Source organism: Corylus avellana, chromosome ca11, assembly GCF_901000735.1.
Source record: "Corylus avellana chromosome ca11, CavTom2PMs-1.0".
Taxonomy (NCBI): domain Eukaryota; kingdom Viridiplantae; phylum Streptophyta; class Magnoliopsida; order Fagales; family Betulaceae; genus Corylus; species Corylus avellana.
In genome coordinates, this window is record NC_081551.1 from 15,644,942 (window position 1) to 15,666,351 (window position 21,410).

General features: G+C 38.0%; 2 protein-coding genes across 4 annotated transcripts; one reads left to right on the forward strand and one right to left on the reverse strand.

Moving 5' to 3' along the window:
* On the forward strand, positions 1–4,183 carry LOC132166549 (uncharacterized). The gene is made up of 3 exons (XM_059577387.1): positions 1–743; positions 1,771–1,955; positions 3,530–4,183. Exons 1-3 carry the CDS (start codon positions 176–178, stop codon positions 4,028–4,030), a joined length of 1,254 nt encoding a protein of 417 aa, XP_059433370.1. The 5' UTR covers positions 1–175; the 3' UTR covers positions 4,031–4,183.
* Positions 4,184–6,909: 2,726 nt separating this feature from the next.
* On the reverse strand, positions 6,910–21,077 carry LOC132165669 (uncharacterized). Of its 3 annotated transcripts, none has more exons than XM_059576326.1 (5): positions 20,925–21,077; positions 18,403–19,234; positions 16,945–17,065; positions 8,819–8,878; positions 6,910–8,680 (listed from the first exon to the last, which is right to left on the reverse strand). In XM_059576326.1, exons 2-5 carry the CDS (start codon positions 19,125–19,127, stop codon positions 7,253–7,255), a joined length of 2,334 nt encoding a protein of 777 aa, XP_059432309.1. In that variant the 5' UTR covers positions 19,128–19,234; positions 20,925–21,077; the 3' UTR covers positions 6,910–7,252. The 3 variants fall into 3 exon arrangements, with proteins under 3 accessions (XP_059432309.1, XP_059432308.1, XP_059432306.1); XM_059576325.1 differs by having other exon boundaries at positions 20,862–21,077; XM_059576323.1 differs by having other exon boundaries at positions 20,858–21,077.
* Positions 21,078–21,410: the final 333 nt, after the last annotated feature.

Below are 21,410 nucleotides of genomic sequence, written 5' to 3' on the forward strand. Positions count from 1 at the left end.
AAAAAATCAGTAGAGAAAATCCAAAAAACTAGGATTTGGAGATATTTATTACGTTAAAGGAAGAGCAAACAAAAATCCAAGAAGAAACGGAGAGAGCTTCAGCTTCAAAGTGCCTCCACATGTTCTGTATGAAATCCCAAATCTTTCGATAGCGAAAAGCATTCACGAATTTACAATGTCTTGGCTATTCAAATCGTTTCAATCCGACGGTCCAGACTCCTCGGAGTCCCACCAGACGTCCTCGCCGGAGCGCAGCCCCTCCACGACTCCGCGTGGCGTCAAAGACGACCTCTCCTTCCTCGGCCAAACCCTCGGCCGCCAATTGCGCGGCGTCGCCGATTTCCTGGCCCCACCGCCTCCTCCCGCCACCGCCGCTGCCGTTGATTCCTTCGATCCCTCATCATCATCATCATCATCGTTGTCATCGCAATCGGAACCGCAACCGCAAACGGAACCGCTCCTCGGGATCCGCAACGATCTCGCGGAAATCGGCGGGAGCTTTCGGACCGGACTGTCCCTTCTGTCCGGTAATAAAGCGGTGAGTGAGATCTCGAGGCTCGCTTCCAATCTGTTGCAGTTCGAGAGCGACGGAGTTAGGGACGAAGAAGCTTCTGGAGAGGACAACGACGATGATCGTATTGATGAGGGCGTGCCTGGGGTCACCGATGAGGTTCTTGATTTTGCCTCGGATATTTCGACGCGCCACGAGCTCTGGACCGATTTTCCTTTACCACTCGATAATGGTATATTAAATCAATTTTTACTTGTAGTGAAACACTTCAATTATCGCTTTCTAATTCAGTTTTGATTGGAATTGTTACCGTTATTTAATGTTCTCATTATATGCTGAAGATATTGCATTTATGGTTTTTGAATTTCATTATTGTTAGGAATTCGAGTAAAACTGTGAAACATAGTTCTGATTTTTATTTATTTATTTATCTATTTTTCGGTGAGTGGGAATGAGATTAGTTTGGTTCTAAGATTGTCAAGTAAAAAAAACATGGCATTATTAGTTTATTCATTGCTGGTAGTGATTCTTGAAGTTTACTTAGTCAAATCATCTTATGCAAATTCTTCACCATTTTCAAGGAAGTAGATAGTGATTTTGTTAAACTTAGTCGTTACCTATTTGATGTTGCTCTGTGAAGGGCTAATGGTGGCCCTTAAAAAATTTTGTGGAGCTTTCTTCACTAGATCTCTAAACGAGGTGATGGCAGAAAACCAAGAACTGGGTTTTCTGTGGTAGGAAAATGAATCTGAAAACTTAGAGGATTAGTGGGCAACGGATTTTGTTTAACAAGTTGAGATATTTTCCTCTTCATGGGCATGGGCGAGAATGTTGCTAGTCTACTCACCAGGTTTTTTCAAGGTTTAACATGCTAGTTACACCCATATTGAGATATTGTTATCAATTGAAAATTTGTTGACTGCTGGTCCAACAATCAGCGTTCTTGAAAGCAGAACATCATGCATGAGTCGGTCATTTGAGCAAGGCCGTAGCACATTGCATATGAATCTTGGGTTTCATGAAGCTCTTATGCATATATGTTATATTTCCCTATTTCAACGACACACAGACAATCCAGTAGAATTGAGTTTTGTTTATTGTTTGGAGTAGTAGATACTGGAAGTACTGTTGGGAACATGCCCACAACTACTGTGTGCAGCACAACAATATTGGTGGGCAGTGCTATCTAAGACAATGGAATAATTGAATGGAGATGCATAGTAAAATTAAGTTTTAATGTTTGGTTTGTTTTATTGCAGATTTCAACATGTCTGATGCTCAGAAAGAACATGCTTCAACTGTTGAACGTTTGGCCCCAAGTTTGGCAGCTCTTAGAGTTAAACTTGAGAGTTATATGAGTGAAGAACAATTTTGGATAGTTTATTTTATCCTGTTGCTGCCAAGATTAAGTGAACATGATGTTGAGCTTCTATCAACGTCTAAGGCAAGATATTGTTCTCACATGACGTGTGTTGTTTCTTTCCAATTGTGTTTGCATGCATAGTCAAGCCCAGATATAGTTTACTATGGGCAATTCCCTAGGTAGATTGACCATATAATCATATCTAGCACTTTCCTCTTGTGGCCTGGAAATGATCTCATGGCCTTTTATGCGACCTTTCAGCTCTAATCTGTCCAATTAGGTGCGGTCATCAAACTATTGAAAACGTATGTTCTGCTTTTTACTGCTTTATATTACTTAATTTATTGTCTTTGACTATGCTGAACCCAATGTGCCAGTAACAATTTTGTTTTTCTTCTTCCAAAGAGAAGGCATTACATTATAGGTTATCAGGTATGACTTTGGCATGTTCTGCTCTATTGTTGGTTTATACGTGTCTCCTATATGATTGTGAATCTGTCTTTTTCATGTCTGAGCTCGTGCTTCAAGTGATGGCGATACTCCTGTGGCCTGTTATGAGAAAATAGGCCCATGATATGAATGACTTGTTATGATACTCTGTCATGCAGCCCAGTCTTCTTCATCACTCTAAGCCCCCTTTCTTTCATGTCTTCCAACTATAGGAAAAATTGCAGCATCCTATCACGAATCCCAAAGCATAAATTATGGAAAGCCCTGTAATGTCCAAACTGAAGGTGGAAATCAAAGTTGGCTTATTCTCAATGAAATGAAGCACCTATGATACCGTCGGGATGGTCGATATGCCATCATGCTCTACTATTACATGCTTGAGATTCTAGTGAGCTCTAGTACATGTTGCTGGAAATCAACTTTGCTTTTTCTGCCTTCTTTTGATATTGAAAGGCTCTGTATCCACCTTTACCTGTTTATGTGATTTAACTAATGTTCTAATTCTATTTCTGATTCCTTTAATCTAGCTTTTGAACTTTTGATTTTCTTACTTCTGTGTTACCTTGAAGCACATAGTTGAAAATGTGAACTATTAACATTTTTACTTCAAAGTAATTTGCTATTCACATTAACATTTTAGTGTTCTTAAATTTTCCCTTAAGATTGGTTGAAAGAAAAAATTGCACTTTCCAAATGTTTATTCTTAGGGTAAATTACACTTTGCCCCACGAAACTACCAGTTCAATGGCATTTGTACCTTCAAACCACTACTCACTAACTACCCAAGATATTTCGAGTTACCTCTTGTGTCTGACATTGCTGTTAGTTTGGGTGGAAAACATCACACATGACTAGCATGTGCGCCTAATCTGTTTTTGTGTGATCAATTTGCCCTTCTTTTGTATGGAAACACACCGTTTTAAGTGACGGTGATAAAAGGGGAAGAAAAAAAAGCTGGCACAAACAAAAATGAAGGAGGTTTCCCATTACTCTTATATGGTCCAGAAACACTGGTCCTTGGGCTTCCCATTTAGAGTAATAGTATTATAGCGTATGGAACTTGAGATTTATGAAAGCTACTAAAGAAAAATTATTCACTTTTTATCTAAGAAATTAAAAAAGAAACTTTGGGAAAAGAAACTTTCCTTTTTGATGATTTTTTTCAAACAAATTCATCCGTCTTAAAATTTATTTCTTCTTTGCAGATTGTCGAGGCAAGAAATGCTCTTTTGCAGAAGCTGCAAAAGAATGAGGAGGTGGAGAATGAGGACACTAAGACTCTTGATACATCTCAAGATGGCAGCAAGGCTGGCAAGCCAGAAGGGAAGAATATACCATCTGAGAAAAAAGAGGTTTCAACTGACAACATAAGTGCAGGAGGAGTAGAAATGGATGATGAAGAGAGTACGGAAAAATGGTTGGAGGAAAAAGATATTGATAGAGGCACCCAGAAAAAGATTGAACATGAGGAGGACATTTCATTCAGTGATCTGGAGGATGATGATAATGCTCTCTCTAATAGACCATCGGTGCCGGAAACTAAGGTTTCTTCACCCAGTGGAAGCAGTGATTGGGTTCAATTGAATCAAAGTTCTGAGACTCAGTGTGGCAGTGGCCAGCATAAGGCAGGGCAGTCAAATTCTGGAGATAAAGATTCAGAAGGTGAGGAATCAAATGACTGGCTTACTGTTGATGATTTTGATTAGAGGTTGGCAGTTTGCTTTATTCGTGATTTGTTGTAAAGTTTCTACGATTTTCTTTTTTCTCTTGGGGGTTCTGTACGTAAGATTATCAATCAATAACATAAATTTCCTTGATTTAAATTAATAATTCAGTCTTCACTATAGAGGTTCTCTTTCTCTCGCAAGCTGCATTGCCATTGCTTTATGATCCAGTTTGCTGTTGCCTGCATTCAGTGCAGGTTTATTTGAGATTTCTATATAATTTTGTTAAATCATATTGCATGATCAAGCTGTCCTCAGAGGAGAAATATCACCTTTTTTTTTTTCCTGGGAATTTAAGATGGTACATGGAATTAATAGACCCTGAAATGGAATTTTGTTTGGTTGTAGACCATGCTTCAAAATAGTCATTCCCATTAAAATGATTTTTGTTTTCACAAATTCATACTAATCAATAGTGAGAAGATTTTATTTTTGGGTTAATTAAGTGAATTTACTTGAATCTTAAACAATTTAATATCAAGTTGATATGTTTCACTTGTAGTATGTTTATACATTCATTACATGCACGCGCACACATATATATACAAATAGACTCACTCATATACTATATCAAGACTCACAATTATAATAATTCAAACTATATCCATTATATTACGAAACTAATTCTTTTTATCTTTTTAAGTACTTAAAATGTTCCCATTATAAAGTTAAAAGATATATATATAACCCTTGAACTAACCGCTATTTTTGAAATAGCCTCATGAAGTGACAAGTGTGCTAAAGTGATACATTAAACTATCAAAATGTGTCAAAGAGGCCATTTTTTTTTAAAAAAATTTTAATTTAAAATTTTTTTTTTTAATATTTCTATAATACCCTTTATTCTTTGAAAAACTAAACTATTTTTTAACCAAAAAAAAAAAAAAACCCCCCAAAGGGTGGATAAAAGCCAAAATAAATGATTTTCATTTTAGCCCTAATAAAAATAAAACTGATTCTTGAACCCCTTTCACGCTCATACCCCCCCCAAGGAAAAATAAACCAGTCACCATAGTTGGCCTAAATTACAAATCGCTCACTATGTACTACAATATAAAAAATAGGGATATATACAAAATCAAATCTTGCAATTGATCTAAATTACAAATCGTTCCCTGTTGTATGAAAGTAAACTCAGAGATTCGTGGAATATATGCCAAAAAAATAATTTAGTCACTAGAGTCAAATTTTGTTAAAATATTTGACGAATTCTATTAGATGCCACATCAGCGCCAATAAAATGGCAACATGTGTTACTCTAAATAAAAAATATAAATATATTAAACTAAAAAAAAAAACTTGAAAATTAAATTTCTAATTTTTTTTTTTTAAAGAAAAAAGAAAAAAGAAAAAAAAGAAAAAAAAAAAGAAAGGGCAGCCACCCCTTTGGGGAGTGGCCTTTTGGGGAGTGGCTTGAGAGCCACCCCTGGCTACCTTTGAGTGGCTTGCCAGTCACATCTGGGGTGGGGTGGCCTTTAAGTGGTGCTTGGCCACCCCCATTGGCTAGGGGTGATCTAGGGGGTGGTGTGAAAGCCACCCCCACATTTGGGGTGGTCCATGACTCCCCTAAAGGGGCGGCCGGTAGCCATTCTTTTTTATTTATTTATTTTTTAATTTATTAATTTTTTAGTTTTTAAGAGAATAAGGTATTATAAGAATATAACAAAAAAAGTGGCGTTTTGAACACAATTTGATAGTTTGATGTATCACTTTAGCACACTTATTAGTTGTCACTTCATAGGGCTATTTAAAAAATGATTGTTAATTCATGGAGCTTTTTTATATTTTTTCCTTAAAAATAGTATTTATATATATATATATATATATATATATATATATATATATATATTTCACTTAATGAACAAACATGTGTAACACTCATATCAAACTACAATTTTGTTGTAATTAAATCCCTCCGTTAGTGTTGACCATTTGTTTGGATGGAAAAGAATATTTGACCAAAGTCTTCCCAAATTATCCACGTTTTGACTAGTAAAAAACCAAATTTACCCCCTAACAATTATTAATTAATTAATGAATTAATTATTATTTTTTTTGAAGAAGGTAACAATTATTAATTAATTATTATTATTATTATTATTATTATTTTTTAAAGAAGGTAGAAATGGGTGGTTGAGCAATGAGCTTGAGCCACTCCCACCTTAATTTTGGGTGGTTCGGCCACCGTTGGTTTTATGGTTTTTTTGTAAAATTAAAATTTTATTTTTTAAAGTTTTTTACTATTATTTTTTGTAAGTTAATTTTATTATTATTGGTTTTAAAGAAATGAGAGGTATTATAGGAAAGTTGACAAAAAAGTAGTCACTTGCATAGCACATGATCACTTTTCCATTGAAATAGATTGACCTTATTAGAGTGACTTAAATGTAACAAAATATTAATTTAATGTATCTAAGTATCACAACGGTTAGTTCATTGGGCAAAATAAAAAATGGCAATTAGTTGAAGGAGTTAAAGAATATTTATCCCAAGAAATAATAAAAAAAAAATTATGCAGGTTTATACGAACTTATACGAGTTGAATTAAACTTATACGAGTTTGGTTTGTTTAATAAACAAGCTTGAAAATTTGTTCAACATATCTTCGTTTAATAAATGAACCGATCTCGAGACAAGTTAAACTTGTTCACAAGCGACTGTGTTTATTTATAGCCCTAAATAGCAAACTCTAGATATGCTGAGTGGCTATGTTGATTTTTTTTTTTTTTTTTCCCTAAAGTTATTGTTGCTTCATCATAGGGCAGGATCATTTATTAAAAACAAATCATACATAATTATGTGGCATGCAACCCAAATTTCTCTGGTTAACATTGTAGACGCATGTTGCATATCAAATTCCATGCTGAAACTAAGGCTACATTCACAAGTATCATTAACCAATAGGCAATAGGTATTCCTACCCCCAAATTGCAAGATTATTACACATCAGTTCAAAGATTACAGTAACTGGCTTTCACCAGAAAAGCATTGTATAATAGGAAAATCAAGATATGAAAAAAAAAAAAAAAAAAAAAAAAAAAATTTAAGAGTCACTGAAAATCTAAACACAGACGACTCTAAGCATGAAGCTGCAAGTTAACTTGCTGATTATGTAATATGTACAACTTGGCATTCCTATTTAAATCACTCTACTTCACATACCGGTTCAAGGATCAGGTTATAACTTGTGTTGCTCTTCAAGTATCACGATCTCCAGCCTCTCCAACTGGCAGGATGTACAGGAAATTTGACATCAAATGTGTTTGAAGTTGGTCTCAGTAGTGTTTCAGAATTCAATCTCATGAACGAACTTGGACCCCTTGGCATGTATCCGTTAGCCGGTCTTGGCTGCGTGGATCTTGCAGTGACCGTATTGTGGCAATTATACGCACGAGGGAATGTGTGGGCAGAAAATGGTGCATGGATGGCGACCAGAGATGAAGAAGGGCGCAGAGGAGGTGTAGGACCATGTGAAACTTCAAACATCGAGTATGGCAATGATTGCGGAACCGATTGTTTGTGAAGCTCAACATCTGGTGGGCACCACTCAGGCATGTCATCCTCATCTTCGCCAAAACAACTCTTTGAAAATGGAACAGCAGTGCGGCTACGTCGTGTGCTGACAGCTATGTTTTGGGCAATGTGTTTTTTTTCCAAAATGGAAGATCCAAAGATCTTGCCATGTTCAACAAAATTCCCTGGTGGAATCTTCTTCTGAATGGAACCTACTGGAAGTTTTGCAAGATTCGAATTTTCCAATCTTCTCTGATTGAAAATTAGTGACTCTGCAGTTCGTTCCATTGTTGGCAGGGAACCATCCATGTTCCAAGGTCCTCCAGCTGGAAGTTTCTTGTTAGATATTACAGCATCTAAAGGGTTGCTTGTTAGAGTCTGAGAAAGAACAGGTGAAATCCCAAAGTCAAATTCAGGAAGATCGTCATCATCAGGCAGAGATGCAACTTTGTTCGTGACTTCAGATGGGAGAGCCAAGACAGGTCTTCGAAGTTCCAAACTGGGTTTTGCTTTCTCTCGTCCTGAATTGTGCATTTGAGGAGCTTCAACTTCCAAGGATTGTCCTAAAGAATCCTGATGAGATGCACGGTTAGAAGATGATACTTTCATTTCCACTAAAACAGAAGGAGAATTTCTTGGGACTGAAGGTGTTGGCAAGGATCTAATGATGGCAGACGGATTGTGCAACTCAAGTAGGACGTTACTGGGCTCAACATTCTTGGTTTCAATACCATCATTTTTTTTACTCTCAAGAGTTGCACAATCTGTTCCTGATGCAACTGGGATGGATTCCTCAGCCGGTTGTGCATTTGATATATTATCTTCTACAACTCTTACGGTAGATGCATACAGAGGGGAGTTGACAGGCTGCTCCATAAAGGAACAATTCTTTTTCTCGGATTTCTTTACAACAGTAATGGAATTTGATTGGTTCCTTCGCCACACAACACAACCAATCAAGGAATCTTGGTTGTCTTCAACAGCAGCCATGCCCTTGAAGAACCCATGTTTAGCGAGTATTGTGATTATGGTCTCACTGCGAGGACATATGTAAAGATCCATACCTGGAGAGAGTGATGCAAACCCAACCCTCTCCCCATCTTTGTACCCTTTTGCAACCTGTAAATGGGGATGACAACATATAAAACTATCATCTTTGCTTTTCATCAGAAATATATATGATGCAATTTTGGCATTTACAATTAAGATCCTTGATAACTGCTGGTAGTTTTGAAAAATGCCGTCTTTCAGACTCACCTTTTTCATGCCTGCCAGTCCACTTTCAGAAGACCCCTCTTTCCAGCAAAGCGAGATTACCTGAGGATGAAGCTAAGATTAGATAGAACATATGTTTCAAGTGAGCAAATAACACGCAAGATATGAGTTCTTTCGGGTAGTGCAAGTCTCGAAAACATAGGCAACAGAATCAAGAATCTTATCTTATCGTGCGGCAAGTAATACATTTATATATATAAAATATTAAACTGAAGGAGATTTGGCAAGATGTTATTCACTGTGCCTGGGGAACAATACTAAGGCAAAGTGACTCAATTTCCTTGCACAAAACTATGCCTCCTAATCCAATAAGACTGGAAGAGAACACCATCAATCCATGGGTATTAGATCAAAGGCATCCAAATAGAGGCATCTTCACCGACCACAAAGAAAGACCTGTAAACACAGGCAAACAGAGAGAGAGAGAGAGAGAGGCAGGAAAGTAACACATAACTGAGTGTAATAAATCATGCTTCATTTATTTTGACGTAAAACATTTTTTGGAAAACGTTTTTCTCATTTTCGAGTGCTTGGGGCAAATGAAAAATTTTGGTCCAAGTAATTTATTTTCAAATCAACACAATTCTCTTAGACCCCCGTAGTCCCCTTCCTTTGCCAGGGTTGTCAACCTCCGCCAGCCCCATCACCCTGCGTTGACCCCACACCACCCTCCGTAGGCACCACCAGCCTCTACAAATGCCACCACCCTCCACCGACACTAATACCTTCTGCCGGCACCACCACCCTCCTCCCTTCGCAACCCTCCACTGGCCATGAAATTTTATGTTTTCTTTCTTGAGAAATTCATGATCTACAGTGGTCTTTGACAAATGGCTGGTGATTTTGTATAAATGACTTTCAACCTAACCAAATACCCGAAAATGTTTTTGACATCATTCTTCATATCAACACCAAACAATGGAAAATAAATGGTTTTCCCGGTTTGCATTTATCAGATTGGCAACCAATACTGATTGGTTTTTACTAGATTAGCTCTCTCATGGTCCATACCCCCATAAACCCTTGATATCTGGTGCACAAGTTGCCAAGCTCAAGAACTTTCATGGTCCACACTTCCAGTCAATGATGGATCAAAGACCCAACTAGATAGGCGACTGTATCAGTTACATACCTGATCCATGTCTACCCAGCTGAGTAGGCAGGAAAGAGACCGGGGTGGGTGGGGGAGAAATTAGAAAGAATCACGTTGGAAATACTTCAACTCAAAAAACAATTCATGCCACTAAACTAAAAGTCTCTTACAAACACAATTATCCAGCACAATCACAAATATATTTTCTATATGATCACATATGCAAGTCTGCCATATGTGGTTTACAGGAGCATAAAAGGTCAACAAATCCAAATGACGGCCAAAGCCAAAGGGCAGCGCAATCCAAGTACACAAGAAGTATACAAGAGAAATACCTAATTAGAAAAAGACAAAATATCAAGAAAATAAGGAAAACTAGAAATATGTAAACAATCATAGGCAGTTGTCCATTGGTAAAGAGTTTTGAACAATAAGGCCTCTAGCTCCACCACCATCCTCTCACAATCTTCAAAACTCGACTATTTCTTTCTCTCCAAATATACCACATTAAGCATGGCGGTTATCATCTTCCACACTACTGTTCTCTAAAAACTAACAAAATGCCCTCTCCATCTTGCATAGAGATCCACCACTTGTCGAGGCATAACCCACTCTAACTCGAAAAGACTGAAGATAAAATTCCTAAGGCCCTAGCAACCTCCCAGTGAAGTAAAAGGCAATCTAGTTTTTTCACTCTTCTTACACATGCAACACCAATCTACTACTATGAGATTCCGGTTTCTTAAGTTATCTATAGTGAGGATCTTCTATAAAACGACCGAACATGCAAAAAAAAAAAAAAAAAAAAAACCACTCTCAGAGGAACCTTACTCCGCCAAATAGCTTGAGAAAACCACTCTCAGAGGACATTATAGAATGATCTAACCCAAACAACCCTCTCTTGGAAGGGGTCCAATAAAGTTTGTCTTCCACGCCCCATCTTAGCCTAATTGAATACAACAGATTGAAGAACGAGGTGAAGGAATCCACCACCAATCATGTGTCACTTTGATAAAATTAACATTTCACTGATGAACGTCACTAGAAAGTTGTAAGTGATTCCCACACCACGTCATGCCAAAATCTAATCTTAGAACTGTCTCCCACCGCAAAACTAGTGTATCTTAAAAACTCCCCCAGCCCCTCTTGATATTTCCAACGACCAACCCCATGCGACCCATTTACCTCATTAGAACTCTACCCACCCCACATGTTGCCATATTTAGAATCCCGTAGACCCGTAGAGCCTCTCTCTCAAAAGTATAGTGTTATAACCACTTCCCCAAGAAAGCTTAGTTAAACAGGAGTAAATTCCGAACCCCCAACCCCCCTTAGAAATTAGAGAATAAACCTTGGTCCAACCTACGAGGTGAAATTTGAACTCTTTGCTAATACCACCCCATAAAAAATCATGCTGAAGCTTTTCTACACGATTGGCAACACCCTAAGGGAGTGGGAAAAGAGAGAGAAAAAAAAAAAAAAAGTAGGCAAATTAGAGAGGGTGCTCTTAATCAATGTAATCCTATCATCCGTAGACAAGTACAACTGCTTCAACCAGCCACATGTTGAAGCAGTTATACTTGTCTGCTCCAACCAGCCACATTAGAACTCTACCCACCCCACATGTTGCCATATTTAGAATCCCGTAGACTCGTAGAGCCTCTCTCTCAAAAGTATAGTGTTATAACCACTTCCCCAAGAAAGCTTAGTTAAACAGGAGTAAATTCCGAACCCCCAACCCCCCTTAGAAATTAGAGAATAAACCTTGGTCCAACCTACTAGGTGAAATTTGAACTCTTTGCTAATACCACCCCATAAAAAATCATGCTGAAGCTTTTCTACACGATTGGCAACACCCTAAGGGAGTGGGAAAAGAGAGAGAAAAAAAAAAAAAAAGTAGGCAAATTAGAGAGGGTGCTCTTAATCAATGTAATCCTATCATCCGTAGACAAGTACAACTGCTTCAACCAGCCACATGTTGAAGCAGTTATACTTGTCTGCTCCAACCAGCCACATTAGAACTCTACCCACCCCACATGTTGCCATATTTAGAATCTACTACCACTCTCCGTAGACTCGTAGAGCCTCTCTCTCAAAAGTATAGTGTTATAACCACTTCCCCAAGAAAGCTCGGTTAAACAAGAGTAAATTCCGAACCCCCAACCCCCCTCAGAAATTAGAGAACAAACTTTGGTCCAACCTACAAGGTGAAAGTTGAACTCTTTGCCAATACCACCCCATAAAAAATCATGCTGAAGCTTTTCTACACGATTGGCAAGACCCTAAGGGAGTGGGAAAAGAGAGAAAAAAATAAGTAGGCAAATTAGAGAGGGTGCTCTTAATCAATGTAATCTTATCACCCGTAGACAATTACAACTGCTTCAACCAGCCATACAACGGTCAATCTTCTCAAAAATGCTATCCCAAATATTAGCCTTATTTCTTCCCAAAGAAGACAAAGATACTTCATAGGCAAGGAAGACACCTTGCATCCCAAGACGCGTGCCAGATTTTCTACATTATTGACATTACAAACATGGACCGATTCTGATTTAGCCAAGTTAATCTTCAAACTTGATATTGCCTTAAAACATAAGAACAAGCAACACAGACCCCATGGAAAAGCCAAAAAAAACCCTATCCACTGTAGCAGTGCTCATTTTACTTGGTGCCTACTGAAAAAATTGTATTGACCAAGATCGTCTCCATAGCTATGACAACATCAAAGGAGACAAAGGATTTCTCTATCTCCAGCCACAAGAACTACTAAAAACCGAGACGGAGAGCACCATCTCTCCCCCAAACCACCTTCTTAGCATATACCAAAAAAAATAAAATAAAAAAAATAATACAATTAACATGATCATAAGCCCTTTCAATATCCAATTTGCATAGCACCCTTGGATTCCCAAATCTGATACTGCTATCAAGGCATTCATTAGCAATGATAATGGAGTCTAGAATTTGCCTTACCCTATGAATGCATTCTGAAAGTTTGAAATAATCTTCTCCAAAAAATATTTCAACCTGTTGGCAAGAACTTTGGCAACAATTATATAAACTCCACCCATCAGACTAATAGGTAAAAAATCCCTAATATCAATAGCCCTTTTTTTCTTTTTTCTTTTTTTTTTTTTATTTATTTTTTTTTAATTTTTTAATTTTTTTAAATGAGAGCAATGAAGGTTGCATTCAGACTTCTTTCAAACTCACCTCTAGCATGAAAAAAATTCATTACATCTTTAAAAACTTTCCAACAAGCCTAGATGAAAGCCATAGAGTAATCGTCAGGCCTGGGGACTTATCACTATTTAAGGCTTTCACCACCTCAAAGACCTTGTCTTCATCATACGCCCTCTCCAACCCAATTAGCCTCAACCGCACCAATGGAGTCAAAAGAAAGATCATCCAATTTGGATCGCCAACTAAATTGTTCGGTATACAAACTATCATAGAACTGCATAATGTGTTCTCTAATCTTGGCATGATCTGTAGAAACTGAGCCATTAACCACCAAAGATTCAATGGAATTATTTCTTCTATTTGAGTTGACCACTTGGGTGAAAAACTACATGCACTTGTCACCCTCTTTGAGCCACAATGCCCTCGATTTCAACCTCCAACTCACTTCCTCCACAAAGTATAGACCTCTGCAAATTTATAGTTGTAGCCTTCCTCACTTTCTCCTCATCACATAAAGTTCTCTCTTCTTTGAGAAGATCAAGATCTCGAAGTTCATCCAAAAGAAGCTTTTTATGTCTCTCTACATTGCCAAACACCCCTTCATTCCAGACTTTTAAATCCATTTTCAAGGCCTTTAGTTTGTGAGCCAAGATGAAACTTAGAGAACCTTGAAAGCGGTAACCATTGCATCACCCTTTCCACAAAACCCTTTGATTTCAACCACATATTCTCAAATTTAAAGTACCTTTTACTCCATGAAAGTCTGCCCAATCTAGAAGGATAGGGAAGTGATATGAGCAAAGTCTTTGCAGCCTTTTCTAGGACACTTTTGGAAACTGGGCCTCCCAATCAGGAGAGATTAGAAATTTGTCTATTCTAGTCAAAGAAGGAGGATCCCGATTGTTCAACCTTATGAAGTTACCGCCAACAAGAGGAATATCTATGAGACCTTGGTCGAAAATAAAATCTGAGAATTCCACCATAGCTAGACAAAAATGGACATCACTCGATCTCTCGCAAGGAAAATGAGTGACATTAAAATCTCCCCCAATGCACCACGGCAGGTCCCACCAACTAGGCAAACCAACCAACTCATCCCATAGAAATATTCTATCCCAATTAGAATTAGGTTCATAGACACTGCAAAAGCCCAAATAAAATGATCATCAACATTTCTGGAGGAACATGCTACAGTAACTCTCCCACGCACTCTTCAAATTTTTCAACCACCCGCCTATCCCACATAAGCATTATCCTAACGGAAGCCCCTCTAGAATTAAGACAAACACTATTCCACATATTGGCAGCACAAGATTGCAAGACACATGCTCCAACTTGGTTTCCTACAAACAAACCACATCCACCATCCACTTTGAGTAAATGGCGGACCCTTAGGTACTTGTCTCCCTTATTCAACCCTCTCAAATTCCAAGATTGTATCTTAGGATTCATAAATAACCAAGACATCCCTCTCCTTAGCTCTACCACTGCTAGAAATTCTACCCTTAGAATCATAGTTAATAGAGGAAGCCAATCTTTTTAATTATCTCTTACCTCTATTGACTAATATGGAGTTGGAAGCCAACTGCCGTTGATACCAACCTACTTCAATGGCTGTGAACAAAGCCATAAACTACCCTTCAAACCCTTCTCATCATAATCCCACTTCATGACAAGCACCCATCACTTTCTGCAGTACCCATTTTGATGTCGCTGGTCCTAAGAAATCAGGTTCTTCGGTTATACCAGGGAGGCATGAATTTAAAGGTTCACATAAAATAGGTTCTTCCCTGGAGTAAGCTTTCAAGTCCAGACATAACAGTGTCTTGTCTCCACACTGACCGATTCTTTCTACAAAACCCAATTCAATCTCGGCACTAAATGTTTCAACCCTTAAACATCCCATAGGTGAGAAGAGTCAAAGCTTAAACAAGGTAGCCGTTCCCCATTAAGGGGATTTAGCAGCTGCCTCTTGGCCTGAAAGACCCAAACAAGGAACAATAGCCAAATCTTGTGGTATCAGAATTGCTACAGAAGTCTTGATGCCATTGCCCACTAGTCCCACTTCAACAACAGTATCAGCGTTAACATCCACTTGCCCGACACAACCAGGCATCCTCCCAGGACAAGCAACAACAATAGAGGGCTTGAACTTGGGATGCCCAGAATTAGAGACAACCAGAGCTGTTACATCACTAGCGACTGCGGAGCTCGGGAGTCAAAGACTATTTTACTTTGCTGGCTATAGGGGTCAAATAAAAATGTTATAACTGGTAACCTTTTAACTTAAGGCATAGTCTAATCCCAACCCACCCTTTAACCACCAAAGTCAGCACCCAGGGTCAAAATGTTTTCCTGCTTCTAGATTATTGAAGGATGTTCTATAATTTATACATCACTACCAACCACTCTAATTGAAACAATTTACAGCAGAATTCTATATTGACATTTATCAATGTCTCATTTCCTCTAGCCTGTGGAGGGAAAAAAGGATAGAAATTTTCAAGACCAAGAGAGGACTTTGGAGGAGCTCAAGTCCAATTTCTTTTTGTCTCTCTTTACTTGGACAATTTAACTCCTTTAGTGATTAGCATTTTGACTTTCTCGTTCTCTTTTCTACTTCTACTTAGGCATTCTCTTATATACTTTCTGTGTACTAGGGTTAAGCACCTTCTGCGCTTTTTGATATATACAACATTACTTATCACAAAAATGTCTCATTTCCAGGATTCACCAAGATCACCTCATATGCCCAATTATTAACCAAACATTAATTTTTGACCATAATGAAGATCTCTATAGCAATTTTGGCAATAGAAGCCTCCAACCAAACGAGTATGGTATAATGGTCATGTGAGAGCACAAGAAAGACACTTATTTCTTGGGGGTGGATCCAAATCTTACCCTTCCCAACGAGTTGGCCTAGCGGTTGAGACTTGTGGTCTTAGAGAGTATCACCCCTTAGATCCCAAGTTCGAGACTTGAGAGGTGCAAATTCCCCCGTGGGGTCACACTCCCTAGTGTAAAAAGTCAGCAATTTACCCTGATATGTATAGGGAAACTTTTGAGGTTGCAATGCAAGGGTCCGAGGTTTACTCTTTATGGCTAGGTCCGAAGGGCCATGCCTTGTCGAGGTTCCTCCTCATAAAAAAAAAAAAAGGAAAAGAATCCACGAACATTCAAAATCTTTACATGTCAATGTCACCAGAATAAACTCCAACATCTTTAATATACACTCCTCTATTCATGGAGTTCATGTGATTTATTTTTCTCCAGGTATGAAGCTCATATGATTAATCACAGAAAATTACCAATCTTGTAGGGTAACTTTTCAGATGTTCAATAAATTACTGGAATGTGTCGCTTTTTATTCTTGATTGCCTCCACCCAACCATTTCATTTAGAACATACTAAGGGGTGAGAGTGAGTCAGAAATTATGGTTGTTCTTATTGTCTTCTAAATCTTAGAAATCAAACATATTCTGTCGATTTTGTTTTTTCTCTTTCTTTTTACATTTGAAACCATAACAAATTTCAAAAGTTCATCTAAATATGACATGAGGAAATAGCTATGAAGCTAAGAGAGATTGTTAAAAATATGTGAGGGACTAATCTGTGTGATCGTTCTTTTCTATCAGTAAATAACACTCATTTCTTCAATTATTTCTCATTGAAGCTAATGAAACTCACCATCGAGTTGCCTCATGCATTAATCATCCTCAGCTAGTTGTTTAAACAAGGCAGATCTTGAAATTATTTCCATAACTCTAACTTAGCAGTCTAAATATAATTGCCTATTTCACAATGGTATGCAGAAGTAAGAGTACCATACCATCAACCCTCGGTTGCGTGAACGAGGAAGATCTTGAATATATTTTTCAAAAGCCTCAAACCTCACTTTCCCTTTGACTTCTATAGATTCAGACCACTTGACATTAGGCATCTTCTGACCGCTACACAAGAAAATCATTAATGTTAACTATACAAAATTTTACCCTTCCAACATTATACAAAGATGGTGGATGTCTCGTTTGGTAATAGTTTATCATCCCAAAACAGATGGGAATGATGGTCTACATGGTAAATTGCTTGAGATGAAGTTATATATTGCGCTAATTGACCAATGAATAGGATGTCCCACAAGGCAACCGAATTTATGCGCATGGAAGCAATCTAACTGCTTCAGCAATCAAATGAAAGCAAAAGGTCATCTTTGAATTGAATCAGTGGATAATAAGGACTCTTAAGAAAAAGTGGAAATGTAAAGGCAGTGGAAGTAAACAAAAACCATGTTCATGCTATGATGCCTAAACTAAAGTTTATTTCACTGTAAAGGAAATGTGTCCAGAGTAGTGCCCATCGTAAACTATATAAGGAAAAAGCAAAATTAGAAGGAATCTATTTGCCTTAGAATGTCAGCATACATGCATTTTCTAAAAGAATGTTGTTTGATTTTGAATGAAGGAAAGGACAGGCAGGCTTCCCATAACCCCTGGGTATGGAGAGAACCCTAAGCTGCTCACAACTTTTAGAGAGTTCACTTGCTGTCATAAGACAAAAGTCATTAATAGCTTTAGGCTAGGAAACAAAGTTTAACACCAAGTTTTTCTTCTTAGAAGAAAATCTATTTCCAGACAAGTAGAAGCCAGTCTGCAAAAGAACGTCTCACAGATTGGCATTGTAGAAAAGAACACACATCTCTCACGGGTGGAATTGATCTCATAAGGCAATATACCATCTTTGATGTTCAAACTTTCAGTTAAAGGTACTTCAAAACAGAACGTAAATCTTCTAGTTGATTCCAAATGACAGTATAGGATTCACTTGTGACATGTTCATAAGGGTGTTTGGCAAATTTGGGGTGGGGCGCTGGGGAGTGTTTGTCTGCACAAATAGAGAAACAGATTGGTCCTGCAAGAGTTTTAGTTGAAGAGTTTCAATAGGTTGCAATTCTGTCACTAAAGGGGAGGAAATAATAAATATATATTTTTTCTTCTGTTGCATCACATTGTAATGAGATATATAAATTTTATTTACTTAATTCCCTCTTCTCCATATCAGTTTTCCTCTTGACCTCTTCTTGTTATTTAATAGATATCCCCTTTCCCTTATACATCACTCACTATCCAATGAATATTGTTCCTTTTTTTTTTTTTTTTTCCTCTTTCTGAAAAACAAAACTTAAAAGAACATGCGATGTGATAAATAATCATTTACATGGAAAATTATTTGATCACTGACTTGCAAGTATCTATATAAAAACTGAAATTTTAAAAGAAGCTGAATAGACCTCTTAAAGAAGGCAACTGCTAACACAGTTACAGAAGAATTCAACTGAAGGGACCCCTCCCAGAGCTTCTTGGCAACGGCGGGAGCTTCTTTTCTGACAAGTGATTTACTTTTTTTATAGGACTTAAAAGAGCCATGACTTAGATCATTCCCAATATCCACGGTATGAGGAGGGTCACCATTTTTAAGTCCAGTTTCTTCCAAGAAGGAACGCTTAAAGTTCTCAACATCTGATCCCTCTACTTGCTTCAGTATTTGGATATTGCCACCTCCATGACCTCTATCATTTTCTTTTTTGCTCAGTGGTGATCCTCTATGATGAAAAGACTGAAGCAACACACTTGGAGATGCATTGCTTATTTTCTCAGCTCCAGCTTTGAAGAAATATCCATTACCAGTTTGTTTAGTTTCTGGGAGATTATTCTGACCATCAAATTGACCTTTATCAGATTGATGCTGGAAGATAGTCGGTTCTACAGACGGAGGGCTTTGCTTTGAAGACAATTCAAGAGAATTTTCTCCTACATTTCTCCCAGACGGTGAGCGAGTTTCATGTTGCAGGCTTGCCTCTTTAGGAGAGCTAGATTCATAATCTGATACAGAAATTGTGTCATGCTTCTTCACAGCTATCAACTTCCTCTTTCTTGATAACTCAGAAGTTCCTGAGTGAGGTGTCAGTATCTTGTTCTCCATAGAAAGGCCCTGAAGACTTTTCGGTGCATGCATTTTCTAACCTGTTAAGCAAATGGCCTCTTGTCTCTCAAGCCACATAGTTTGAAATCCAATTCACCAACAACCTTCAGCCCATGCAAGTGATTTTTTACATCCTACATCTGCATCCAGGATATACAAAACCAATCAATGCCAAGTAACACGAACCAGGACATACCAAAGCCAATCAAGGCCAAGTAAACAAGAAGGTAAGGTAATTTCTTGCAACAGACAACAGTTTCAAGTTCAACAATTGGCACGAGAAAGGCAACTTAACTCTCCATTTATACTTTCAGTTTCTCTTAAATGACAAGTTTAAAAGATTATAGAACTGTATATCAATCTGCATAAAACAAATAATCTTTGAGAACACATAGCGTTAATTAGCAAATTTCTGAAGCATTGATGCCCTCCAACCCTCTAAATGCAACAAGCCAATAGTACCTACAGACCGAGCCTTCTTGAACAGAGTTTCCATAGTTCGTATACTAAGTTATTCCAATTCCGTCACCCTTTGACATTTATGATATTCAGATGGTGATAATAATCGTTATTATTCTGGATTTTATAAGGATATTTTGATACATGAAATATATTTTTTGTGAGGTCATATGCAGAAAATCTATCAGAAACTAGGAATTTGATTGGTTGGGCTATAGACAGCATTGGTTGGTGAATACAGGTGAAGTCAGTGAGAGTACTAGTAACAGACTTCTTAAGTCCCATTCCCTTTGAAAACCCTAAAAAGCCCCATGCAACACTCCCTTGGTGCCATTGGGGTGGCTCCGCTAAGAATCGGGGGTGGCCGATTTCATCAGGGTTGGCCGCAACCACCCCCGGAGTCCTCGGGGGTGGTCGTGGCCACCCCCGATGGCCTTGGGGTGGCCGCGCCACCCCCAGAAGGACACGGCAAGGCCCTCTAGGGGTGGCGCGGTGGCCGGCCACCCACAATGCCTTTCTTTTCTTCTTCTTCTTCTTTTTGTTTTTTTTGTTATTTTTTTTTTTTTAGTTTTAGTTTTGGAAAAATTAGAAATTATATGGGCATTTTAGTAGTTTTGGATCAATTCCAATTATGAAATATGTGTTGATACCAAATTATAAAATTGGAATAATTATTTCATTCCAACTTCTTCTATTCCCAGTAATACCTATTCTTTTTCCTATTGAAATACTTATTACTTTTCCTACTGAAATACCTATTCGCAAACCAAACCGGGCATAAGGGTATATCTTCAATGCTCACCTCTAAATGAGTGACAAATCAGCATAAAATAAATTAGAACAAATTGGAAAAAGGTATTGAATGCACCAGATTATACCAAACCCAACCTATGAAACCATTCTCTCACCCAGCTTTTTCTCACGCAAACATCAAACCCATTCTTTCTCACGCAAACGCCCAGCCCAGAGTGAGACGCCGCCACGCAACGCCCATACCCTCAATGAAATAATTAAGACTTGAAATTTATAACATTAGTTTTCCTCCACTCTTTCTCTTATTTCTCTTTGGCTGTGCGATTCAGCCATTTCTTTTTCTTCTAGTTTTTTCCTTTCCTCTGCTTGTCTTTGTTTTGTTCTTCCTATTTAATTATCACTTGTGCATTTGTTTGGTTCGTCATCAAGCAAGTTATGTTGAAATCACAAATTGATGTACAAGCAACAAAATGAAACAAAAAAAAACCCAAAAAACAAAAACTCAACCACAAAACAACCACTAGAAGAAGCTCAAATCTGAAGCTCATTACCCACCAAATTCAAGCACAACCGCCCAGCCAAAAAATGGATTGGAGCAACCCATTACTCAGAACTTACCGGTGGAGGATCAGTGGGCTGAGCGGTGCGGGTGGGGCTGTCACTGGGCGGTGGCGGCGTGTTCCGACCGTGGCAGTGGGCTGGGCGGTGAAGTTTGTCACTGGGCGGCGATGGTTTGATATGTTGGAGAAAGAATGGGTTTGATCTTTGCGTGAGAAAAGTAGAGTGAGAGGGGAAAAAATGGGTTTCATACGTTGTGTTACCATAGATTTGGTATAATCTGGTGCATTCCGTACTATTTTATAATTTGCTGCAGAGGCTGACTTGTCACTCATTTAATGGTGGCACAAACCATCCGCACATAAGATGCTCCCGTTCCCTAAACCAAGGGAAACCAATGGAATCAAAAGTGCTATCTCGATCTAGGATAGTACTATTGCTTCCCTTTAATAGAATAAATTTTTTTTTTAAAAAAAACCTCTCTTTAATCTCTATTTTTTCTAATATTTATTTAAAAGAATATTTAAATGATATAAGAAAATGATA